Source organism: Scyliorhinus torazame, chromosome 15, assembly GCF_047496885.1.
Source record: "Scyliorhinus torazame isolate Kashiwa2021f chromosome 15, sScyTor2.1, whole genome shotgun sequence".
NCBI lineage: Eukaryota > Metazoa > Chordata > Chondrichthyes > Carcharhiniformes > Scyliorhinidae > Scyliorhinus > Scyliorhinus torazame.
This window is the reverse complement of record NC_092721.1, coordinates 101,461,130-101,488,078: the sequence shown is the minus strand read 5'-3', so window position 1 is coordinate 101,488,078 and position 26,949 is coordinate 101,461,130. Positions and strand designations below refer to the sequence as shown.

At 45.0% G+C, this 26,949-nt stretch overlaps 2 protein-coding genes across 4 annotated transcripts in view; one reads left to right on the top strand and one right to left on the bottom strand.

The window, feature by feature from the left end:
• Positions 1-4,268: 4,268 nt before the first annotated feature.
• Positions 4,269-26,722, bottom strand: fzd4 (frizzled class receptor 4). Of its 2 annotated transcripts, none has more exons than XM_072476480.1 (2): positions 26,623-26,722; positions 4,269-7,660 (listed from the first exon to the last, which is right to left on the bottom strand). In XM_072476480.1, the coding sequence occupies exon 2, from the start codon at positions 7,631-7,633 to the stop codon at positions 6,329-6,331; it is 1,305 nt and encodes a 434-aa protein (XP_072332581.1). In that variant the 5' UTR covers positions 7,634-7,660; positions 26,623-26,722; the 3' UTR covers positions 4,269-6,328. The 2 variants fall into 2 exon arrangements, with proteins under 2 accessions (XP_072332581.1, XP_072332580.1); XM_072476479.1 differs by lacking the exon at positions 26,623-26,722 and adding an exon at positions 8,657-9,420.
• tmem135 (transmembrane protein 135) overlaps positions 26,695-26,949 on the top strand; it is a 607,397-nt gene continuing 607,142 nt past the window's right edge. Inside the window, exon 1 of one of the 2 annotated variants that reach the window (XM_072476483.1) lies at positions 26,695-26,949. In XM_072476483.1, the coding sequence (XP_072332584.1) occupies positions 26,809-26,949 (141 nt within the window). In that variant the 5' untranslated portion in view covers positions 26,695-26,808. The other variant, XM_072476482.1, reaches the window with a different exon arrangement.

The window sequence follows — 26,949 nt, the reverse complement described above, 5'->3', positions numbered from 1 at the left end:
GCATCACCAATGGGGTCTCGGTCTTCCAGCGAGAGATGGACCGAATGGTTGACCAGTACAGATTGTGGGCCACATTCCCGTATCTGGATAACGTCACCATCTGCGGTCACGACCAGCAGGACCACGACGCGAATCTCCAGAAATTCCTCTACACCGCTAAACTCCTTAAACTTACCGATAATAAGGAGAAATGCATTTTCCGCACAACCCGCTTAGCCATTCCTGGCTACGTTGTGGAAAATGGAGTCCGAGGGCCCGACCCCGACCGCATGCGCCCGCTCCTGAAACTCCCCCTCCCTCACTGTCCCAAGGCTCTGAAACGATGCCTGGGATTCTTCTCATATTATGCCCAGTGGGTCCCTAATTATGCAGACAAGGCCCGCCCACTCATCAAGTCCACAGTCTTTCACCTGACGGCTGAGGCCCGCAGGGCCTTCAACCACATCAAGGCGGACATCGCCAAAGCCACGATGCACGCAGTCGACGAGTCCCTCCCCTTTCAGGTGGAGAGCGACGCATCAGACACGGCTCTGGCCGCCACCCTCAACCAGGCGGGCAGACCCGTGGCTTTCTTCTCCCGTACCCTCCATGCCTCCAAAATTCAGCACTTCACTGTCGAAAAGGATGCCCAAGCCATTGTGGAAGCTGTGCGACATTGGAGGCATTACCTGGATGGCAGGAATTTCACTCTCCTCACTCACCAACGGTCGGTTGACTTCATGTTTAGTAACGCACAGCGGGGCAAGATTAAGAACGACAAGATCTTGAGGTGGAGGATTGAACTCTCCACCTATAACTACGAGATCTTGTATTGCCCTGGGAAGCTCAATGAGCCCCCAGATGCCCTATCCCGCGGTACATGTGCCAGCGCACAAGTAGACTGGCTTCAGGCTCTCCACAATGACCTCTGTCACCCGGTGGTCACCCGGTTCATCCACTTTATCAAGGCCTGCAACCTGCCCTACTCCATCGAGGAGGTCAGGACTGTGACCAGGGACCGCCAGGTCTGCTCGGAGTGCAAACCGCACTTCTACCGGCAGAGCACACCTGGTAAAGACCTCCCGCCCCTTAAGAGCCTCAGCATCGACTTCAAAGGGCCCCTCCCCTCCACTGACCGTAATGTGTACTTTCTCAATCTCATTGATGAGTACTCCAGTTACCCTTTTGCCATCCCATGCCCTGACATGACTTCTGCCACTGTCATCAAGGCCCTACACAGAATTTTCACCTTGTTCGGTTTCCCCACTTACATCCGTAGCGATCGGGGATCCTCCTTCATGAGCGATGAGCTGCGTCAGTTCCTGCTCAGTAAAGGCATCGCCTTGAGCAGGACGACCAGCTACAACCCCCGGGGAAACGGGCAGGTGGAAAGAGAGAACGCGACAGTCTGGAAGGCCGTCCTGCTGGTCCTTCGGTCTAAGAGTCTCCCGGTCTCCCGCTGGCAGGAGGTCCTTCCCCGATGCACCCCACTCCGGTCGCTCCTGTGCACTGCTACCAATGAGACCCCTCACGAATGTGTGTTTGCCTTCCCTAGGAAGTCCACCTCCGGAGCCTCGCTCCCAACCTGGCTGACAGTTCCTGGGCCCATCCTCCTCCGGAAGCATGCAAGGAGCCATAAATCAGACCCTCGCGTCGAAAAAGTCCTCCTCCTCCATGCGAAGCCACAGTATGCCTACGTGGCACACCATGACGGGCGGCAGGACACTGTCTCCCTCCGGGACCTGGCACCCGCTGGTTCCCTATCCACCATCACCACCACCTCCAACCTGGTAATCCCCTCTGGTTACCACCCCCACCCCTGCGCCGTTCACCCCCCCCCCCCCCCCCCCCCCCCACCAGCGACTATCACCACAACCCCCACCCCGGCAGTGCCCGTCCCCTCACCGGATCCACGACTGGGTGAAGGAGAGGACAACACACTCCCGGAGTCTCAGGTACCCACATCGGCGTCCACACCATAACCGGGACTGAGGCGATCGTAGCGGAGGATCAAAGCCCCCGACAGACTCGACCTGTAACGTCGCTTTACCCCCGCTGGACACTTTTTTAAACAGGGAGTCAATGTGGTGAACACCACTGATCATACACTGTGTGTATTACCGTACTGCCATTGTACTCCAGTCATTACAGTAAATACCGGCCTGCTGGCTCCACCCAGCATGCTCTGTATAAAAGTGTACGCTCTCCTGCGCTGCTCCCATTCTGGTTCCAGCTGCAAAGGCTTAACATCTAGCACACTATAGCCTCAATTGTTCACCATTCGTCTTGTGGTCATTGATGGTACATCACTCTGTATCTCCTTTCTGGCAAAATCTCGAACCTGCATGTATCTTAACATTTCCCCCTGCTCCAGCCCATACTTCGCTTCCAGCTCCTTCAGCCCTGCACAGACCCCTAAGAAACAAATCTTTTCGTGTCTTAATCCCCTTCTCCTCCCATTTCTGAAAATTTCCATCCCAGCTCCCTGGCTCAAATCTGTGGTTCCCCGAATCGGCATTTTCCTTGACCCTGCCCCTAACCCGAAGTGTTGGCAAAACTACCTCCAAATTCTCAATGAAGCTATTATTACCAGACTCTGAGTACTTCCCCGGGGCTATCGGGAGCGGCGCTGTTGCTAGTGCTTTCAATCCCGACCCCCTGCACAAACTCTCCTCCATTCTGACCCACTGGGAATCAACCCCTCTGACCCAGCTCCACACCTTCTGCACATTCGCTGCCCAGTCGTAATACATCAGGTTCAGAAGATCCAAATCCCCTGCCTGCCTTCCCCTCTGTAGCAGCACCTTTCTAACTCTGGCCACCTTCCCTCCCTGTATGAACAAAGTAATCCTTCCCTCAATCTCTCTGAAAAAAGCCTTTGGCAGGAAAATCGGCAGGCGTTGAAAATTAAACAGAAATCACGGCAGCATTCATTTTAACTGCCTGTACCCGGCTACCCCTTAACTATGACCCCCCTAGTTCTGCCTTCCTATTTTAGCTACCAAAATGGGTAACCTCACATTTTCCCACATTATACTGCATCTGCCATTCTTATGCCCACTCACTCAGCCTGTCCAAATCCCACTGAAGCATCTCTGCATCCTCCTCACTGTTCATCCTCCCACCCAACTTTGTATCATCTGAAAATTTGGAAATACTACATTTAGTTCGCTCGTCCAAACCATTAATATATTACAGTTGGGGTCCTAGCACAGATCCTGCAGTACCCCACGAGTCACTGTCTGCCAATCGGAAAAAGTCCCATTTTGCTTCCTGCCTGCTAACTAGCTTTCTATCCATCTCAAGACACTACTCACAATCCTATGCACTTTAACTTCACATAGTAATCTGCTATGAGACCTTGTCGAAAGCCTTCTGAATAAATCACATCCACCAGGTCTCCCATGTCAACTCTACTAGTTACATCTTCAAAGACTACCAGTGTATTTGTCAAGCATGTTTTCCCTTTCATAAATCCATGCTGACTTTGTCTGATTACACCAGTGCTTTCCAAATGCTGTGCTATGAAATCCTTGATAATGGACTTTAGCAACTTCACTACTACCAATGTTAGACTCACCTGGTTCCTTGTTCTCTCTCTACCTCCCTTTTTGAATAGCGGGGTTATATTATTTACCCTCCAATCTTTAGGAACCAATCCAGAGTCCAAAGAATTTTGGAAAATGACCACCAATGGATCTACTATTTCTAGGGCTACTTGCTTTAGTACTCTTGGATGAAGATTATTAGGCCCTGGAGCTTTATCCGCCTTCAATCCCATAAATTTCCTTAAAATGATTTATCTACTAATACTAACTTACTTCAGCTGCTCACTAAAACATGTGTCTCTCAGAACTCACAGTACATTATTCATGCCTGCCGTTGTGAAGACAGAAGCAAAGTACAAAATATATCCCATTTAGCACAGTGGTAGTGGCACAATACAACTTCCCTTTGAAAAATGTGGGCTAGCTTTGCTGTGCAAGCTGTCTTTGTAGTGCTAGTAATGCTAGCCGGGCATGTCATTGGCTGCCTTCTGAGTCGTACAGCTAATGCATGACTTGGTTAACACGGGGCTGGATATAGAGTATTCAAATGGACAAGCAGCATAGAATTGGTGTGCCATTTGCCTTGCAATCAACAAGCATAGGTTAATTGCCTGTTGCAATCCTCACACCCATTCCCGGAGCTTTCAAGTTTAGCTCCATGGTGTTCCCAGAGTATATGAGAAAGTTTCTTCAGAATATGTCAACCTTTTATTAATTTTAAAATTCACCACACTTACACAATTAAGAAACAAGAAATTTAATTTTGTTTTTCTCAGGTACAAATGTAATTAAATAAGAAGACAAGTTTTTCTTTACAAAGATAAATTAGAAATTTACATCACATACATTTACAAGTAATAAAAATTGGTTTTGACATTTCTTTTGAAAACTGTAGCAAGTCCTGAATGTCTGTTTGGCTTTCTCAGGTAATGTGAACCCCCAAAAATGTGGGATTCATCTGTATTAAACACAGGATGTGCTCAAGGGCGTTTGCAAAACAAACATTGAATCGTTAATAATGGAACACAAACTGGCATTGAATGACAGAATACTTTGTATACATTCATTATGAGTAAGAGAATGACTGTAAAACTACAGACACTAATAAGTATTAATCTTTCTCATTAGTTTTCTCTCACAATTATAGTGAAGCAGGGTTTCACTTACTTATTTATAGTAAGAATTTTCATCCAAGGACAAAAATGAACATGTTAAATTTAAAATTAACTGCATAGTCAGTCTCTATAGTTATATACAACAAATACACTGTAAGGTTCCTTTTGAGTTGTGTCTTTTGTGATATTATTCAATAGAAAACTTGACCCGCAACAGGTGTAGAGTTGGCCATTCCATCGTTCAGTTTTAAACCCACAATTATCAGCTAAATATCACCATGGTCAATCCACTGAATGCTGCATCTTCTCAGTCACATTCAAAATATACCTGCAGTTTCCAACACAGCAAATTTGCAAGACTTGCTCTATGAATTTTGAATGTTGAATATTCCAAATGTGGCTAGAGTTGAGGAGTATGTAACATACCCACGTGGTAGCATATTTTGCAGGGGTTAGGAATGGATTTGTGTCTGGCCCAAAATGGCAACATACATTAAAATAATTGAAGTCACTGCAGGATGCACATTGCTTCTCTCCATCAATTTTGAATAGAAAATACTCTTCCAGGGCTTTCCTTCCCCTTTCGTGAAATGTATACAATTTATAAAAGAAACAGAAAATGCAGAAGGACACAACTGTAAGGAAAGACAAATCATTATGTTTCAAATTAAGGCTATCCCACTGAAATGTCTCAACTGGTCTTTGCTCCTTACAGACGCTGCCATACCCATCCTGTACTTCTAGTCCTTTCTATTTCTATTGCTCAGTTCCATCATGTGCAGATCTTTGCTTTTTAATTATAGGATTGTGTAGACTACTAGGTTCACAATATTCTCTTCATGGATCTTTGTTTTTGGAGCACTAACTGTCCTCAAAATTATTAAATATCATTATGGGTCCCTGGCAAAATACAGGAAACACCTTGAATGTTATCTTCAATTAAGTATCTTGCAGTCAATCTGCATTTAAGCCACTGAGCATTTCAAGCACCTGGACTCAAAAACCGGCTAGCATTTCTGCATACATAGGCCGTTATGTTTAAAAATGGTCATACGCAAGTTCAGATTCACATATAAAACCAGCAGATTTTTGTGCAGTAAAATGTGTAAAGAACATCCTATTTCAGTTTGTGCAAAGACTGGGTATAGTGCACAATGCTGGCTACTGGTTGTGCTTCAACCACACATTCATACTTAGCTCCATGATTCCAGTGTACAATATTTAATGTTGATGTGAGATGGTTGAGTTGCTCTACAACTGAAATTTATTTCAGTTCAATTATACCCATTTAGACATTGCAATGTTTATGGAGCATCACAGTTATTTAGGTGAAGTTTCATGAAAGAACCATTACTCGTCTTTCTTTGGCTTACATGCTCTGCTTTTCCAAAAAGCACAATAAAAACTAAAATAAACAACATAAAGATATTAGATTTCAAAATCTGATCTGGTCATTTTTTTAGACCAAATAGTAGTATAAACAGTCACATTCTATTTGACTGTAAGAATCATTTTCATGTACATTTTATGCTAAAACTCTTAGGAGTATCTGGATTTATTTGGGGCTTTAAAAAAATTATGATAGGGTTGGAAACTGGGCAAAAGTGGATTTGTGATGCTTTGAAATCCAGCTGATGTAAACATACAAGGGACATTATTCCTTGCTTCATCCAATGTTTTACACATTTATACAACGGTTTCGCTGCCCTTTGTTGGTTTCACCCAGCACTCTCCACGTTTATCTCGCTTAGTTCGTCCAGAACTCACAAATCTGTTTGAACATTTTTGCCAAGTATGTAATGTCTTGGCAGACCAAATCCACATGCCAGAAGTGATGCCCACCAACAATGACATAAAGATCTTTAGCATCTCCACTGCAGTATTGGAATCATCTGCTGAATACTTGAAAAGATTCCAGTTTGATATTTCATAAAAGTAACAGGCGATGACACAGGTGGCAGGTACTGTATACAGGACGGAAAACACACCAATTTTTACCATCAGTCTTTCGAGCTTGTCCGTTTTGGTCCCATCTTTCTGAAGATTGGATCTGATTTTGAACAAAGCCCCTAGGCCAGCAATAATGAACAAAGTTCCTATGACTAAATAAGTGAATAAAGGTGCAACCACAAATCCCGTGACTGCATCGATGTTCTGGTTTCCAACATAGCACAAACCCGTGAGTTCATCGGCATCCACTAGCCGCATGATCAGTATAACAATTGTCTTCACGGCCGGGATGGCCCACGCTGCAATGTGGAAGTACGAACTGTGCATCTCTATGGCTTCATGTCCCCATTTGAGCCCAGCAGCCAAGAACCAAGTAAGTGTCAGGATTACCCACCAGATGGAGCTCGCCATCCCAAAAAAGTACATCAGCAAGAAAACAATGGCACATCCAGTATTTTTGAGTCCTTCTTGGATTAAGACAGGTTCAGCGGCATCTTCGAAGTCACATGATATGCGTTCTCTGCCCACTGTTAACCTCACAATGTAGGCTATGCTGTAAATATTATAGCACATGCTCAGGAAGATAATAGGGCGCTCTGGGTACGAAAATCGAGAAGAGTCGATCACAAATGTCAGAACTGTGAAGGCTGTTGATAGAAAACACAGACTGGCCCAAACTGCCATCCAAACGTCAGTGAACTCTTTGGCTGAGCGAGTGAACAGACCGACATCGTAGCCACATTTCAGGGCACAAGTGAGACTTCTCTTGACCCAGATATAGTGATCCATGCTGCCCCCCATTTTCTGGCACTCTTCTTCCGCTGAAAGGGAAGTTTTGCTGGTATGATAGGGGATGTCCTCGTCTCTCGGACCCTCCATGCACATGTAGTTGTGGTCGTTTTGTGGCGGAAACTTGCTGCAGTTTAACGCCTCCGGCCAGTAGAAGCCGAATTCCTTCAGGACAGGTTCACATCTCTGCTTCACAGAGTGACACATGCTGCCACACGGCCCAATCGGGATGTCGATTTTCTCTGTGCACATCGGCACATAAACCGAACATAAAAAAAACTGGGACAAAAAAGACAGATATGATCAATCGAAAGAGTAAATGTCAGGTCTCGACTCAAACCCACTGCCAATGATCCTCACATTTTTCCAGCCTTCAATTTACCCCCAAGTTGTGTATGGCGAGTCTCAGCCGCAATCTAAGGCAGGTCATCAGTTTTTGCTCTCACTTTTACCAACATTCCTCCTATTTTTCAATGAACTGGCTGACATTGAGAACTATTTAACCTGTCTAATTGTGGTGGTGGTGTGTGTGTGTGTGTGTGGGGGGGGGGGGGGGGTCGTTAATTTCACGGGTCAAGATTAGCACAGGATTACTTTACAAATACCTTTCACGACCCCTTCGGAAAAGCGCCCAATAAACTAACATTCATAAGCTCTCAAAGGGAGAGTGCTCCATAAACATAATCACCTCTGTGCAAACACTTAAAAATCTTCAGTATCAGAACTGAAACTTCAGATACTTGTTCAATGTTGGTTTATAAAATTGATATGTTCCAACCAACTATTTGGCATAAAGGGAAGGGTTGGTTATTTATGGATGGAGAAGCACTTGAACTACACGCAGTTAAGAAATATGGACCAGCTTTAACATAATTTCTTTTAAGACAAACCCCTCCATTTAGAAAGTATGCGTGCATGTTAACATTGTAATTGCGTTTAGTTCCTTGTTGCATGAAAGTTAGATTATATTCCAAAAGGTTCACTGTATATCTGCATCGTGGATGCTGTCGCCTGTGCCATTCCAAATGAGGTCGGATTCCTCCTGCACTCTCCGTCAATATATTTTGGATTTTAAGAAAGTTACCACCACCATCCAAACTAATAATCCTCATTTTCAAAATCCGTGTGGCTTCTTCGGCTACAGTTTACCAACTCACAATTTACCAACTCTTCACAACGCGCTTGAAGTAAACTCAATATCGCGGCACTGATAAATAAATACTGCAGTGACTCAAAGCAAACATTCGGGGTTAAATGCAATCCAATGTTACAAACCTGCAGCTGACTGGAACAGCCATATTGAATCAAAGGTGTAAATGTCTGTAACTGTAACTCGGCGTCTGTTTGTAACTCGTGCCCCTCTGGATTCGGCATTTTGGTCACATTATATCCCAGGTTCTGGCACATTGAGATTTTGATGGGATCGCATCTTCGTTCGTCTTCGTCCCCATATCCCTGAACAGCGCCGAGCTTGTGTTGAAAGAAAGTTAAGCAAAGCGCTAAGAAATTCAGTGCCGAGAACCAATTCATCTCCTACAAGTCAGGATCTCCCAATTCTTCTCCAGCAACACATTAAAAGCTATTTTTAAGAAAGTGTTGTCAACGTTTGTGTTAAACGGCTCGTCTTTCCGATTGTTTAAAGTTAACTTAATACTTGATCTTGTTTAACCGACATTTCTTGTTCGGCAATCGATACAAGGTGGATGAATTGGTAATTATCTGTTACCCGCGAACAGATCCCGTCCAAAGTGTCTATGTTGCAACCTCAGAATATCATACATCTTACTCCCAACTATCCCGCTGGAGGTTAAAAAAAAATCCCCTTTTCAACCTAACATGATGGAGCGAGACGCTGCAATTGACATCTGAAATCACCACACATTGCGCCCGTTCTTGAAGCAACGGCCAGTTAAAGTGGAGCAGGGGGGCGGAGCACTTTACATCCTGGAGCCTGGTGGAGGAGACTGGGACCCAATCCGGATTGCCGCGCCGCCCAGTTTCACCGGGAGACTGCCGCCCCTCTCACGGGTTGTCATTTTCTTTCGTGCTCTCTTAAGTTCTCCAGAACACCAACTGCAGTTTTGTGTTGCGGGGGGAAGATTGTAACTTACATATTCGATATTGTGCGTCCTTCGGAGCGCACTGAAATCTGAATGGACGTACACGAGGCAGTCACAAACTGCAGACTGCTGAAGTGCGAGGAACTTGCTTTCGGAAGCGATTTCTCCTCTCGCTTGTTTCTTTCCTGTGTGCAGAGTGGGTGTTTATGATAATGCTCACGACTTTGTACGCTGAATTAATTAATGAAGTTAAACTATTCAGTGTGCAATGGATAGTGAACAAAATGAATATTTTTTAAAAAACTGGTTTGGATTTGCCCAGTAACTAAAAAGGAAGATGGGTAATGTTTTTAATGCATAAACCGTGGATTGTGAATGCCTACCCAGGAACTTTGCCCTTTGTTATGGAAAATCTCTCAGTTCGCATCCGCATTGAGAGGTGCTGACCAGAGTTACACCATAATTAACAACCTTCATAAAGGCATCGGATCGGAGTTGAACAGTGGGACAAGTGAACATTGTTCACCTGAGACAATTTAAGAAACTTAGATCGATTCACAGGTTTAACTTTAATTTTAATCCTGCACTTTATTAATAGGGATATAGAATACAAGAGCTAAGAGGTCATTTAAACTTGTTCGAAACATTGGTTCGACCTTAATTCTGTCCAATTCTGGGCACGAGAATATTTCTAGAGTTGAAGATCTTCGGTTACCGCTATAGGGTAGAGAAGTTGGAGCTGCTTTTCCTAGAGACGAGAAGGTTGAGAGGAGATTTGCCATAAGTATTAAAAATAATGAGAGGCATGAACAGAATAAAGAGGGCGAAACTGTACCCATGGCTGGAAGGATCAAAAAACAAAACCGCACAGATTTAAGGCAATTGCCAAAAGAAGCAGTGGAGACACGTGGAGATTGTTGTTCATGCAGTCCAGTGGTTAGGATCTAGAACTAAACTGGAGATAAGGGGCGGGATTCTCCACCCCCACGCCGAAGTGGCCGCGCCGTCGTGAACGCTGTCGAGATTCACGACGGCGCGGAACGGCTCCGGTCCCGACCGATTCAGGCCCTGACAATGGGACAGGATCGGGGCTGCGTCATCTACACGCGCCAGGCCTTGTCGCCCACATAAAAGCGGCGCCACATAGATGACGCGGCCGGCGCCGCATAACGGGCGTCATCCGCGCATGCGTGGTTGTCGTCCTCTCTAAATCCACCCCGCAAGAAGATGGGGGACGGATCTTGCAGGGCCGCGGAAGGAAGGAGGTCCTCCTTCAGAGGGGACGGCCCGACGATCGGTGGGCACCGATCGCGGGTCACCCACATTCCAGGTGAAGCCCGGTGCAGGATCCCCCTCGCCCCCCCCACAGGCCGTCCCCCCCAGCATTCACGCACCGCCCACGACTGCAGCGACCAGGTGTGGACGGCGCCGGGGGGAACCCGCCGTTTTGGCCTGGCCGCTCGGCCCATCCGGGCCTCAGAATAGCGGGGGTGCCGGAGAATCGCCATTTTGGGTGTCTCCGGCGATTCTCCGGCCTGCGAAGCTCAACCGGGCCGTTCCCGCCGCTTGGGAGAATCGCGGGAGGGCATCGGACTGGCGTCCCCGGAGATTTTGGCGGCCCAGGCAATTCTCCCAACCGGCGTGGGAGTGGAGAATCACGCCCAAGGTCAATCGAGGCATTCAAGGTGGAATTGAATGAATTAGTATCTGGAAAGGGAGCATTTGCAGGGCTATGGGGGAACTGCAGGGGAGTGGAATTCGGTGAATTGCTCGTTTGGTGAGCTCCTTGAGTGTTGTTGGAGCTGCACTCCTCCGGAGAATGAAGAGTATTTCATCACACTCCTGACTTGTACCTTGCAGGTGGTGGGCAGGTTTTTTTAAGGAGTCAATAGTCTTTGCTATGTTTTTTGATATCATATGGAGTGATTGAAATTCGCTCTATGGCGTTGGGGTCCCGAGGCAGAGGCTAACAGAAATCATCCACTTGGCACTTCTGGCTGAAGATGGTTACAGATGATTCACCCTTGTCTTTTACAACCATCTTATAGCTCTGCTATCATTGAGGATGCTGATGTGCATGGAACTCCCTTCTTCCATTAATTGTTTAATTGCCCATATGCCTTCACAACTGGATGTGGCAAGTCTGCAGAGCTTAGATCTGATGCTAGAGTAAGGGAACATGCTGGGTCTCGGGGTTACAGATTGTTGTGGAACACAATTCTGCAGCTGCAATGGTCCATGTGCCATATGGATGCCCAGGTGCTGAATCTGTTCTGATTCTACCCATTTAGCATGGCGCCACCCAACACAATGGGGGTGATCCTTAATATGAAGATGGTCAGCTCTGCAAAGGCTGTATGATAATCGCTCTTACCGATAGTCATAAACAAATCTATCATGTGATAGGTAGATTGATGAGAATTAGGTCAAGTTGGTTTATTCCTCGTGTTGGTTCTCTCACCACTTGCTACAAGCCGTCAGAATTGAGCCAATGCAGTCAGTAGTAAGGCTACTGAATCATTCTTGGTAATGGAAATTGAAGCCCCACCTAGAGTACCTTCTGTATCCTTGCTGCCTCAATGCTCCTTCCAAGTGTGTTAAAATTGGAGAAATACTGATTCATCAACTGAGGGAGAATAGTAACGATAATCAGCAGGAGGTTTCCTTATCCATGTTTAATCTGTTGATATGAGACTTTGCTGGGTCCCAAAGTCTTCTTCCTAACTGTTTACCACTGTGTAACAACCTCTGGTGGGTCTGCCCTGCCATTGGGACAGGAAATACCTTGGGATGGTGATGGAGGAGTCTGGGACATTGGCTGAAAGATATGATTCTGTGAGGATGATCATGGCAGATTGTTGCTTGACTAGTCAGTGGGACAGAACTCCCAATCTGAATGAAACTTTCCCAGTCTGATTAGTCATAAACCAGAGATCCCCACATATCAGCAAAAATGCTTCTTCTCTTCACAGATACTTTGAGGGCATGCATAAAGCATTTATGTTGTCCTACTGAAGTCTGCTGCAACTGAGTTCTGAGTAGAACAGTTGTTTTGGGAATCTGCTGCAAGGCATACAAACAACATGTCTTATTCAGTAGAGCTGATTTTGAGTTATTAGTGCCTTGATGTTGGGCATGTGTCTGCACGATGACACAGTGGTTAGCATTGCTGCCTCACAGCGCTAGGGATCCAGGTTCAATTCTGGTCTTGGGTGACCGTCTTGTGTGGAGTTTTCACTTTCTCCCCTTGTCTGCGTGAGTTTTCTCGAGGTGCTCTGGTTTCCAACCACAGTCCAAAGACGTGCAGTTTAGGTGGATTGGCCATGCTAAATTGCCCCTTAATGTTCAAAAGGTTAGGTGGCATTACGGGGATAGGGCCAGGGCGTGGGCCTGGGTCGGGTGCTCTTTCTACGGATTGGTGCAGACTCAATGGGCCGAATGGCCTCCTTCTGCACTGTAGAGATTGTGTATTGTCTTGGAAGAGGAGGCTGCTGTTGGACCAATATTCATGCCACTTGATTTGGAGAATGGTGTGAAGGCACCGTTAATGATACTTCTCCACTGCATTAAGGTGCCAACTGTAGGTTGTAGAAGACTCCAAACCATTAAGGGCCTGGGGATCACTTCTATCCCGTAAACCATGATCTTGGTCTCCGGTTTGAGGTCCTGATCCGCAGATACTCTTTCCCTCAGTCTACCAAAGGCCGAGCTGGCACATTGGGGCCAATGATGAGTTTTGTCATCTACGTCTGCCCTTGTCCTGAAGAGTTGCACATGATGTGGAAAATGGTCCACTTTTTCAAGAATCTTGCCATTGACCTTGAACAATGGAAGGAGATGTTGTGCTGTGGGAATTGGTTGGTAGAGGACCTTATGTTTTCAGGGTGTTTAGTGATTTACCCATTATGAATAATAAGCTTCTTTGGGTCATTGGTATTACTCTGCAAAGGTTATAAAACAAAAAAAAAACAATTAAAAGGAATACAAACACGATGAGAAGTAAATGTTTTCATAAAAATGAGTTAACTCTCATAAAATATAAAAACTGATACGAGATTTAATTCTCACGAACTATCTTCTTTCCACAAAGACACTCCGAAGTACAGAATGAATTGCATCCTGTGAAAAGATAAATTATTGGGAATGAAAACGTTGCCAGGATCACATTTCAATGCGATTCTGAGTTTCTTATGAAATGTGCTTTTTACTATGTGATATTGGCGTGCACTGCAATAATACAGATTGTATTCAGATTTAGGCAGTTTATTTTCAGAGTTGTTCATGTTCACCGCGATGAAGTGTGATTCTCAGCTCTGTTGGAAGTTGGAAAGTAATCAGGAATTTAAAAAAATCTAACTGCGGAATAGATACCCAAGTGCTTTTTCAATTTGTCCAATTATTTATTCTGTATCGCCATGGTTCTAATTCTCATAAGCCTGGTAGTTAAAATGTTGAAATTACCCAAATTTGGTACCCAATTAAAAACGCATGGTCCAGAGTTCGCAAGACTTTTAAAAAAGATCCCTATGGTTATAAGCCACTCCGTGTGTATGTTTGTATTTTAGTTAGTAGACACATTAGAAAGCCGAAGGAATGTGCCATGTATTAAATAATGCAGTTATATCGAGTAGAGTTAAACCAGCTGACCTTTGGCAACTTTTTGTGTGTGTGGAAAGTTCTTCTAGAGCTCAAGTATTTCTGAGGCATTTGTTATCTAAACACAAACACTGGAAAGGCCGAGCCAGTTGCATTCCAGTCTGCTGAATGTCTGCCCTCTGCGAATGTAATTCCAGGCTCTGCTCTATCCTTCACAATTACTGACACTAATTGCATACAAACAGAGGAATAGTTGGATGTCTGCACATTAACTGGTCGCTTATTCTGCACTCATCGGGGGGTCAGAATCGGAAAACCTTTTACACATTTTTAACAACCTGCTAAGTAGATGCAAATTGAACTGTTCTGTCATACTATACGATTTCCAACATTTAGGATATTACAATGAACTCCCTGTTTCATAAACACACATTTGAAAAGGAACAGTGAACCTTTTGGGGAGTTTACTCGCTAGGAGACGAAAGTTTTGCCAGACACGGTTTCCACTGGGTCTTAGTTCCCATCCGATTATTTTCCAAGTGAGATAACCGTTACACACAAAAAAAAACTTCATTTAGAACACAAGGTAGAATGGAATTTCTAAATAGTAATGGGGGTGTTTGCATAAAATGTTGAAAAAGAAAATAGCGGTTGGAAAGGAAACAACTGGTTCTTGATTGGGGTGTGTTGTTGGAGTGGGCAAGTACTCAGCGACTTGCCCCCATATGAAGATGTTCGAGTGAAATATAAAAACATATAAATAAGTAAGTGATAGAGAGAAGGTAAAGGCTATGAGTAGGTTCAAATGGGCGAAATATACAGTTAGGATTGATATCGCAAAAATTTTAAGCACACAATGGATGATCAACATTTCCAGATTCTAGGTAGGGTAATGAAGGAGGAAATCTTGGGAACAACTTAAGGCAGCAGAGTATTTATAGAATCCCTATATTACATGAAGGAGGCCATTCGGCTCATCGAGTCTGCATCGCCCTCTGAAAGAGCACTCTATCGAAGTCCAATCCCCCGCCCTATCCCGGTAACCCCACCTAGCCTACACATCTTATAATAATAATATTATTGTCACAAGTAGATTTACATGAACACTGCTACACTCCCGCGCCTGTACGGGTACACAGAGGGAGAATGCAGAATGTCCAATTCACCTCACAAGCACGTCTTTCGGGAGGAGACAGGAGCACCTGGAGGAAACTCACAGACACAGGGGAGAACGTGCAGACTCTGCACAGTGACCCAAGTGGGAATCGAAACTGGGACCCTGGCGCTGTGAAGCAACAGTGCTAACCACTGTGCTACACAGACAGTCATCCAAAACCAGAATTGAACCTGGGTCCCTGGTGCTGTGAGGCAGCAGTGCTAACTACTGTGCCACCGTAATATAACTTAAAAAATTTTTTTTTTTTTTTTTTTAAGAGTACCCAATTGTTTGTTTTTCAATTAAGGTGCAATTTAGTATGGCCAATCCACCTACCCTGCATATCTTTTTTGGGGTTGTGGGGGTGAGACCCACGCAGATATGCGGAGAATGTGCAAACTCCACAGGGACAGTGACCAGAGTCTGGGATCAAACCTGGGTCCTCAGCGCCGTGAAGCAGCAGAGCTAACCACTGTGCCACCCTGTAACTTTTTTTTTTAAGAAGGGGAACTCTCTCTTCTATATTTATATTACGCTAATATTTACTGCTGTCTAACCACAGCAGGTTGCTGATCTAGCTGATCAATGTTGGTTTTTAAGGACAGTTTCAGAATATGTTGTCAGTTCCCAAATTGCTGACCATCTCTCCTGCAACTTCCTGTCAGAGTTTCACTTCTCCCGCAGGACAGAAACAGCCCTAACAAATGCCATGCTATAAGGTAATGTCCAATTCACCTCACAAGCACGTCTTTCGGGACTTTTGGGAGGAAACCGGAGCACCTCATGGTACATTATTCCTCATTCTTCACCTGTCACCCTTGTGCTCACTGACCAACATTGAGCAATGTCTCAATTTAAAAATTCTGATCTTTTCTTTTAAATACCCCCATAGCCTTGTCTTTACCTTTCTCTTTAATCTCCTCCAACTCCCTTCAATAGCTCTGTGAAATGTCTGTGCACTTCCTGTTCTGGTCTCTTGAGAATCCTTTATTTGAATCACTCCATCACTGGTGGCCATGTCTTCAGGTGTCTAATCCCTAAATTCTGGAATACCCTCCCTAGACCTCTCTGCCTCACCACTTAGTTTGCACCATTTAAGACGGCCCTTATAACGTACCTCTTTAATCAATCTTTCATCAATTTGTCCTGATATTTCCTGTCACTTGGTGTAACATTTTGCTTGATAACGCCTCTGTGATTTGCCGTGGAACATTTTATTACTTAAAGACACCAGGTAAATATAAGTTGTTATCACTCTTTTTTCTTGATATCTCTGCAATCTTTGACATGATCAATCATGCCATCTTCCTTCAATTTCTCTTCTGTCCTCTCTTTTTTACCAGATTATAACCAAAGCATCCCAGCCATGGTGTCTTTTGCATTCCCACAATGTTAACCACTGGAGTTTGTCAAAGATTTATCCTTCAGCTGTTCTCTTCCTCATCTCTATGTTGCTCTATAATGTGCAGTTCTTGTTGTTAAACTGTTTTATATTTGCCTTAAAGAGGCTGAGTTCAAACCATTATCCCATATCAAAATGTTTTTAAAATATCCCAAAAAGCAAAAATATTTTAAACATCATTTAAATAAAAACATTGGTGTAGTCGCATCATCTGAACAAAATTGGGGCCGATTTTTGGGTTGGGTGCACATTGGTTTGGTGGTGGTGGAGAGATTGTGCTGCCTGCCCAATGGTGTCAATGTGGAGGTCAAACCATTTTCTTGGCAGCCCTCATTTGGCTGGAATCAGTGAGCTGGCAGCATTGAACAAGTTTTAATTGATTGTAAAAGGTTGGGAAATTTGGCAGTAGCTCAGTGGAGCTGAGACAGAACTGGGTTTTTAAAGCAAGGAGCATGTTTGAAAATCAGAATGGGTGGGAGTCTGGAGAGTGCAGAAAATATTTATTTTTAAAAATGAAATAAAAAATGTAGTTTATTACCAACATGTATCAAAACAGGTTACAACATATAAACATCTGGGAAACATACTTCACAGCAATCAACTATGCAGTCTATACTAATTGTTTCCCCTTTTTCACCCCCGCCCCCTGCAATGAACAGCTCCTCAAACACGGTCACAAACATCCCCCACCTTTTCTCAAACCCCTCTGCAGAGCCCCTTAACTCATATGTTATCTTCTCCAACCGCAGGAAGTTGTACAGGTCATCCAAACAAGCCGCTACCCCCGGTGGCGATACCGACCGCCACTCCAGCAAAATTCGCTACTGGGCAATCAGAGAGGCAAAGGCCACGACATTGGCCTTCCTCCTCTCCATCATGTGAATGTCCCTTTAAGAAAGGTTTTTGTCTTATCACATGGCTTCTGTGATGTCATTGTGTGGGTGGAGCTGGGCTGTGGCTCTGTGAGCTGTTTTTGGTTTTGCTTTCACATTGGGCTTCTGTGGACTCAGACAGAATTTAGAAATGTTTTGGTCTGTCTCTCTCTATTTTGATTTTAAATATCTGTTCCAGTAAAAATCATCTTGGTGGCGGTGTTAGATATAGTTTGCTTTCCGGAAGGGTTTAAACCTGCTGGTGAGACGGGGTCAGAATCTCAGGAAAAGCCAGTCTTATTCAAGTGAGACTGCAGAGTGCTGGGCGACGCCCTTGAAAAGGGTTTTTTGGTTTATGGGATTTTGTTTTTGAATTGGAACAGTTAAGGGGGAATTCATTAAGTGTTATACATAGATTACTGCAGCTGGGTGTTGTCTTTATGTTTGTAGTTGATAGAAATTATTTTTAAAAAATAAAAAATTTAATGTACCCAATTCACTTTTTCCAATTCCGGAGCAATTTAGCTTGACCAACCCTCGACCCTGCATATCTTTGGGTTGAGGGGGCGAAACGCACACAAACAAGGGGAGAATGTGCAAACTCCACACGGCCAGTGTCCCAGAGCTGGGATCGAACCCGAGACCTCAGCGCCGTGAGGCAGCAATGCTAACCACTGTGCCACCGTGCTGCCCTTAGTTGCTGTGAGTTTATATATATATATGTGTTAACTAAGTTCGTAGAATAATGCTTATTTTGATTGAATTGTCTAGGAACACTGTTGAATCACACCTCAAGTGAAGGCTCTTGTGGTCATCCTAGCCAAATTCACCAAAAAGTTATAGATCAGGTGAACACCATAATATACTTTGGAGTTTCTAAACTCTGACCTATAACACTCTCCATGAGCTCTGGCTTCTCTGAATCCCCAAATATCGCCACCAAAGGATCTGGGTCCACCTCCTCCTCTACTATCCTGGCTAAGACAGCGAACACTCCCACCCAGAATATTCCCAATTTTTCACAACCCCAAAACATGTGCGCGTGATTCGCTGGCCCCCGTCCGCACCTCTCACACTCATCTGCGACCCCCTGAAAGAACCCACTCATTCTCGGCCGGGTCATATGCACTCTGTGCACCACCTTAAACTGTATCAGGCTCATCCTTGCACATGAGAAGGTCCCGTTTACCCTACGCAGTGCCTCACTCCAAACTCCCCAATTGGTCTCTCCTTCCAATTTCTCCATGATCTTCATCACCCACTCGCCTCCCTGCTTCCCCAGCCACTGGTCTATATGCCCAATTCTTCCCTCCCCTTCCACATACATATGCAGCAGTCGTTACAGCAGGGTGTATCCCGGCAACCTAGGGAATCCCCTCCAGAACTTTTGCGCAAAATCCCTAACCTGCAGATACCTGAACTCACTGCCCCTCGGCAGCTCTACCCTCTCTGTTAGCTCCTCCAGACTGGCGAACCCGTCATCCAAATTCAAATCCCTCACCTTCACCAGCCCCACTTCCCTCCACCTCCTGTATACACTATGCATCCCCTCCGGCTCAAACCCAAGATTCTCGCACAGCGGCGTTAACACTGACATCCTTTTCACCCTAAAATGCCTCCTCAACTGATTCCATATCTTCACCGTGGACTGCACCACTGGGCTCCCTGAATACCTACTCCCTGAATACCATAGCCCTCAAACTAGACCTCTTACAAGATTCCTCCTCTATCTTAACGTACTCTACACCTTCTCCTTCCCACCATCGCCGCACCTTTCCCACATTTGCCGCCCAATAATAATCAAGCAGGTTCGGCAATGCCAGCCCAGCCTGCTGCCTCTGCCACTGTAGCATGGTCCTCCCCACCCTCGGCACCTTCCCAGCTCATATAAAGTCTGAAATGATTGTGTCCAATTTCCGGAAAAAGGCCTTTAGTACAAAGATCAGGAGAGACTGAAAAGTTATCAAGAACCTCAGCAGAGTATTCATTTACGCCACTTGGACCCTCCCCGCCAACATCAACTGCAGAGTATCCCACCTCTTAAGATCCTGCCTGGCCTCCTCCACCAGCTTTGTTAAGTTCCACTTATGGAGTCCCGGCCATTCCCACGCTACCCGAATCTGCAAATACCTAAACCTATCCTTCACTGCCGTAAACGGCATCCCTCCCTAAACTTACCTGCTGTCCCAGCTCATTCACTGAGAAAACCTCGCTTTTCTCTACATTCAGTTTATACCCCGAGAACCCTCCAAACCACCTCAGCAGGCCCATTATACTTCCCATACTCTCTAGCGGATCCGAAACATACAGCAACAGGCCATCGGCATAGAGCAACACGCGATGCTCCCTCTGTCCCCCCATAAATCCCTGCCACTCCGCCGACCCCCTGAGAGCCAATGCCAAAGGCCAGCACAAACAATAACGCCACAGCAGTCACCCCCGTCTCGTACCTTTGTGGAAGTCAAACCTCCGCGAACTCATATTCTTCGTCCTCACACTCGCCTTTGGTGCCATATACAGCAACCGCACCCATGCCACAAATCGCGGCCCAAACCCAAACCTTTCCAAAACCTCGAACAAGTACCACCACTCCACCTGATAAAATGCCTTCTCCGCATCAATGGACGCCACCACCTCTGGTACCAGAGCCCCTGACGGATTAATCACTACATTCAACAGCTGTCTTATATTACTCGTGAGCTGGGGAAATTCTGCCCCATGTCCCCTCCTCTCCCCCCGGATTCGCCTTGTACAGTCCCTGGTTGTACTCCCGAAATGCCTCGTTTATCTTCCCTGGCTCCGACACCAGATCCCCAGCTCTCGTCCGTATCCGAAATATTTCCCTGGGCGTGGCCCACTTCCGCAGCTGGTGCGCCAGCATGCGGCTCACCATCTCCCAATACTCATTATTGCATCCCTCTTACCCTACGCAATTCCCGTACCAGCCTCCCCGAACAGGCGCCGGAATGTGGCGACTAGGGGCTTTTCACAGTAACTTCATTGAAGCCTACTCGCGACAATAAGCAATTTTCATTTCATTTCATTTCAACTGCCCGACCGCCTTCCCCGTTGTCAACCTGTCAAACTGCCCCAGCATTATTTTCCTCCTCGCCAATCTCTCGAATACTCCCTGTCCACCTCCACTATCTCGCTCACTAGACGGTCATGCACCTCCCTCCTTTCTCCATCCAAACGAGCCCTAAACAAAATAATTTCCCCCCCCTTCAGTGCTTCCCAAACAGTGGCTATCGACACCTCCCCATTCTGATTCAAGTCCACATACTCCTCTGTGCAGCAGGGTGGCGCAGTGGTTAGCACTACTGCCTCACGGCACCGAGGTCCCAAGTTTGATCCCAGCTCTGGGTCATTGACCGTGTGGAATTTGCACATTCTCCCCGTGTTTGCGTGGGTTTCACCCCCACAACCCAAAGATGTGCAGGGTAGGTGGATTGGACACGCTAAATTGCTCTTTAATTGGAAAAAATGATTTGGGTACTCTAAAATTAAATTTTTTAAAAACTCCACATTCTCCTTAATCGCCACCCGCACCTTATCACAAAAACCTCCATCCGCCAACAACCCTGAGTCAAACCTCCACCCCGGCCTCTGCTCTTGGCCAGATCTAAATCGAATCTTCAGCCAGTGGAGCGCATGGTCTGAGATAACTATCCCCGCATATCTCCCCCCTCCACCCCAACCAAAATCTCCCGACTCACTACAAAGTAATCAATACTTGAATACACCTTATTGACATGTGAAAAGAAGGAATACTCACTTCCCCCTGGGTTCTGAAAGCACCATCGATCTACCATACCGATCCTCACCATAAACACCCCCCCGCTCCCTTGCCATTCGTACCCTACCCATCGACCTGGGGCTCGACCTATCCACCCTTGGCTCTAGGACACATTTAAAATCTCCTCCCATGATCACTGGTGCGTGGACAAATCCGGGATCGCTGCCAGCAACCCCCTCATAAAACCCACATCATCCCAATTTGGGGCATACACATTTACCAACACTACTGGTGCCCCTTCCAGTACCCCACTCACAATCACATATCTCCCATCCGGATCCCTCACCTCCTTCGCGCTCACAGATCCCATTTATTTGCTCATTAAAATTGCCACTTCCCTCAATTTCGAATCAGACCCCCACCGAGTGGAAAACCTGCTCGACCCACCCCTTCCTTAACCTAACATGGTCCTGCGCACGGAGGTGTGTACATTGCTGAAAGACCACCCCTACTTTGAAGCTCCTGAGGTAAGTGAACACCCGCGACCTTTTAACCGGTCCATTCAGTCCAAGGACATTCCACGTTACCAACCTTACTGGAGGTTTATGCCTCCAATCTCCTCTATCGTCCGTCATCTTGCCCACTTAACTCCAGCCCCCTTAATTCCGCCCTATACCATCCCAGATGGTCTCCTTTTCCGCCACTGACCATGTCATCTCTCACCCCCTGCAACGTGCAACAACCAAATGCTAAACACAACAAACAAATGCTAAACACAAACAGTCCCAAAAAACAGGACGGGGGGATGGGAACATACATCCCCACATAAACCTTTCATCCCTACCACCCATTACAATCCCAACAGTAAAGAGCAAACCCCAAAAAGGACCCCAACAAACTGGAGGCGACGACATCCCTACCCCTACTTCGAACATGTTCCCCACCATTAAGAAGTGCCAGCACCCTGCTTCCCCAGCATTGTCCACTCAGTTCTCCCCCAGTTTATGCTCCTTAATGAAGTTTTTGGCCGCTTCGGGGTCTCAAAATAACATTCCCGGCCTCCGAATGTCACCCATAATTTTGCCGGGTAGAGCACCCCAAACCTGATCTGCCGTGGTACAGCACCGCCTTGGCCTTGTTGAACCCTACCCGCCGCTTAGCCAACTCGGCTCCTATGTCCTAATAAATTCGGACCTTATTCCCTTCCCACCCACAGGTACACATCTCCCTGGCCCAACGCAAAATCTTCTCTTTCTCCACAAATTTGTGGAGTCTGAAAATATTTCTAAGACTGGGAGGTACATTCAGGGCCTAGAACAGTGAAGGCAATTTTTGAGCAATTGGGGGAGAAAGAGCAATGGAAATGGGAAATTTAGTAGCTGCACCTACCACTGGCAGGGAGATTGTAATACGAGGCTGAGGCACGACTGCACCTTAATTACTGGGTGGTGTTACAAGAGAAATTTACATAAAATCCATTATTAGTTTAGACATAAGAATTTATAAAGGGAAAAAAATAAAATGGAAATGTGACAATAGGGAATCAAGTACTGCAGAGAGGAAGCATCTGCTGCATCTAGAAGATTAATAAAATACACTTGGATGGCTATTGTTCTCATCATAAACACCATGTTCATTTTAGATGCAAAAAATAATTTATTTGTAATACGTAAAGATGCACACTCCCTATCTCAGTAACATAGATTTCTCAATGTTTATTTGTCAAAACTTCCATGTTTTCTCCTCCACTTGCACATTTCTCTGCATTTCTTTTCTTTTGGTGTTTTCATTACTCTGTATTTTCTCAATCTCCCGTTTCATAACTTGTATTTCACCTGGTCCATTTTCAAGTTCTCAATCTTTGTATCACTCACTGTTTGTATTTCCAATATTTCATTTATCTGCATTTCCCTTTTCAAATGCTAACAGCTCTCACAACCCTTTTCTTTACTTCCTCTATTTCTTTCCATCTCTCCATATTTCTCTATGCATTTTCCTTTACTTAAGAGTTCAGCTGAACTACCTGCCGAGTATTTCAGGCATTTTCTGTTATTATTTCAGATTTCCACTCCCTTCAGTATTTTGTTCTTGGATGGTACTTGGTGTGATTTGGATGAGCAATGTGGTGTTAATATTGATTTTGCCGTTCAATTTTCTGGTGGTAGAGGTCATGGAACTAGACAATGCTGCCAAAGTGAGCTTGGTGAATAGCTATGGTGCATTTTCTGGATAGCACATTCTGTTTTATTTTTACTCATTCGTGGGATGTGGGTGCCACTAGTTGCCTAATAAGTGCATATATAAGGGCATTAGTGAACTAGATGGGTTTTTACAACAAATGTTTCATGATCATCATTAACATTTTAATTTCAGAGCATTACTCTGGGTTCCTGGATTACTAATGGCAGTGACAATACCACTACATCACCACTTCCCCTGTTGCCACAGTGACCCTGTGGTGGAGGTGGATATTGAGTCTAGTGGCAGGAGTGCCAATCAGATGGATCACATATATTCTAGGCTGATACCTACAGAGAAATGAGTTGTCAGAAGCTTGTTCAGAAAAATGCTTTGACCACAAGTTCATCAGGCAACAGTCCACCATAACATTGTTGACGTCCTACGGATCAAGGAGGTGATGAATTCTGTTGGTTGGCTCCCTGAGCAGAATGTCAAAGTAATTTGGCAGAATTCCTCATTTATAAGAACATTCAAACAATCACCAAGATGGTGGTGAGAAGTGCTCTCCCTGTGGGATTCTTCATGAAGACCTAGAGACTCAGCATTACCCTATGCTACCTTTGAGGTGACTGTGGTGCAGAAGCACCAAGAATGCGCCTTTGCAATCACGGCCTGGGAGTAGATGTAGCAGTTCTTGTCAATGTTCAGTTCAAGTAGCTCCATGATGCAGGACTCTGCTCTATTGGCTTTTCACAGGAACACACACTGTGACAAATATCAGCTGCTGCTGGAGAGCCATCAATTTGGTGAAAGACACTCTTTGGTCTGCTTGAATCTTGTTGCTCTTGCAGTGCAAAAATCTGTCCATGATTTGAGTGCTGTAGACTGGCACATTCTCAGGTCCAGGTCTACAAACATATACTGGCGAATGACTGGGGCAGTTGCTGCACAGGCTCAATTGGGAAAGGCCACAGCCTTAGGGACTTCTGCTATAGGACACGAGGAGGATGGAAAGCAAGTAAAACCCCTCGGGCTGTATGCACCAGAGAATGACATGAAATGTATACTGTAAATATGTATACTGTAAATATACTGTAATTGTATGTATGGTGAGGCATCACAGAGTGCCACATACTATACTAAACAAAAGTAAACTGTACCTCACTTTGTAATGTCACATCTGAACTCTTGTGAAATGTACTTTTATAATTTTTATGAATAAAGAATATTTTTGAAAAGAAAAGTGAATTGTGAGATACCATTTTCAGGTGACATTTTTCAGTTTCTTATTTCCTTCTTTTCTAGGTATTTTGGCTTCTCATGTTTCAGACTATTCTCATAAGTGAGGCTGAGATCCTTACTGACTTGAAAATATTTTCATGCCCTAAAATTCAAGCCTCAATTTAATTTGCCGCTGTAACACTCACAGGCACTGCATTCTTGATCCTAACCACTTTTTCATGTTTCCCTTGCTTCTTTTGCCAATCATCTTAAATCAGTGTCCTTAGTCCTTCTGCCAATGGGAACAGTTTCTCACTATCTACTCTGTCCAGACTTCTCATGATTTTGAATACCTCTATCTTATTGTCGTTTAATCTTCTGAGGAGAATAGCTCCAGCTTCTCCATTGTAAGCTACACATTTAGCTTAGGTTCCTCAACCCTGGGACAATTCTTGTAAATCTTTCCTGCATCTCCTCTAATATTTTCTTTAAAAAAAAATAAAAATTTAGAGTACCCAATTCATTTTTTCCAATTAAGGGGTAATTTAGCATGGCCAGTCCACCTACCATGCACATCTTTGGGTTGTCGGGGTGAAACCCACGCAAACACGAGGTGAATGTGCAAACTCCACACAGACAGTGACCCAGAGCCGGGATCGAACCTGGGACCTCGGCGCTGTGAGGCAGGGCTAACCCACTACTCCACCGTGCTGTCCATCTCCTCTAATATTTTCATATCCTTCCTGTGAGGTGCCCAGAACTGAACACAGTACCCCAGCCGAGGATAAGCCAGTGTTTTATAAAGGTTTAGTGTAACTTCCTTACTTTTGTACTTCATACTCCTCTTTATAAAGGCCAGGATCACGTATGCTTTATTAACCATTACTCTCGACCTGCCCTTTAATGATTTGTGCAAATACACCTGTAGGTCCCATTGCTCCTGCACTCTCTTTGGAGTTGTCTTCTTTATTTTATATTGCTGAGGGCTGGTTTAGCACAGGGCTAAATCACTGGCTTTTAAAGGAGACCAAGACAGGCCAGCAGCACGGTTCAATTCCCGTACCAGCCTCCCCGAACAGGCGCTGGTATGTGGCGACTAAGGACTTTTCACAGTAACTTCATTTGAAGCCTACTTGTGACAATAAGTGATTTTCATTTCATTTCTCTGAGTTCTTCCTATCTAAATTATTCACTTCACACATCTCAACATTAAACTTCATCGGCCAGGTGTCTGCCCAGCCCAAGATCCTTTGAATTTTAAAGTTACCCTTCTCACAGTTCGCAATACTTTCAAGTTTTGTGTTGTCAGCAAATTTTTGAACCCAAGTCAAAGTCAGTAAAATCAAGAAAATCATCTGTGGAGCCAGAGTTAAAATTTCAGGTCTGACAAAGATTAACTGTTTCTCTCCACAACCCAGATACAACCCAGCCAGCTGAGTATTTACAGTATTTTATATTTTTATTTTATACCATCCAACTTGGCTAATCGTGTACTGGCGTTCTTTCATTGTTGCTTGTCAAAATCCTGCAAGTCCCTATTTTACGTCATGAAGGAGTCGCAGCAACTCAAGAGGGCAATTCAACATTGCCTTAGGGCAACTAATGGTGAACAATAAACGTGGCTTTGCCAAAACCAACATGTGCCATTTGTAAAATATAAATCTGGAATTTCTGACTCAGCTCCAGCGATGTTAGAAAAGTACAGAACAATTATATCGAGAGCTACAGGGGAGAGAGATTATAGATGGAAAACGTGCTGTAAAATAGAGGGAAAGAAAAGTAAAGGAAGCTACAGAGATTGATACAAGGAAATACAGAAGTTATATAATTGAACGATAAAGACACAGGGATTTTACAGGAATACATGCAGGTGAGAATATATAGAATGACTAAAGGCATTGAGAAATCCAATGACATTAGACAGAAACATCAACATTCAAACAGAAAAGGTAACAGTGGAGAGAGGAAATCGAGGGCTATTAATTAAACTAAAAGGGGGAATCCCAGGTCTCTTCACCTAGTCGGGAAAAAAACGACCGTTCACCATTACTGTTTCCTGTCACTCAGCCGACCTTCAGCCCTCTCGAACCTCCTTCCAGACCGCAGTCTCAGCTCTCCATCCAGCCTTTGACCGGGAGTAACCCCCGCCAGCGGAGCTGACCTTTGCCCCGCTCGCCGTTGCGTTGGCGGTCCCGTCATCACTATGGCTGCCTTCAGTAAGAGTATCCCGCACGGCTGCTATGAGATTGGGCACACATGGAGTACCTCCTGCACTATGGCCGCCTTCCAAGTCACCCTGGGAGCTTTTCAAGAGTCCCTGAAAATTTATGCGCCTCTATACATC

Bases quoted from the DNA above. Each gene is read 5' to 3' on its own strand.
- fzd4 (XM_072476479.1), bottom strand. From the start codon at position 8,911: ATGAATTGGTTCTCGGCACTGAATTTCTTAGCGCTTTGCTTAACTTTC. The intron at 7,661-8,656 runs GTTTGTAACATT...TTTTTGTCCCAG, and splicing joins GCTGTTCCAGTCAGCTGCAG to TTTTTTTTATGTTCGGTTTA.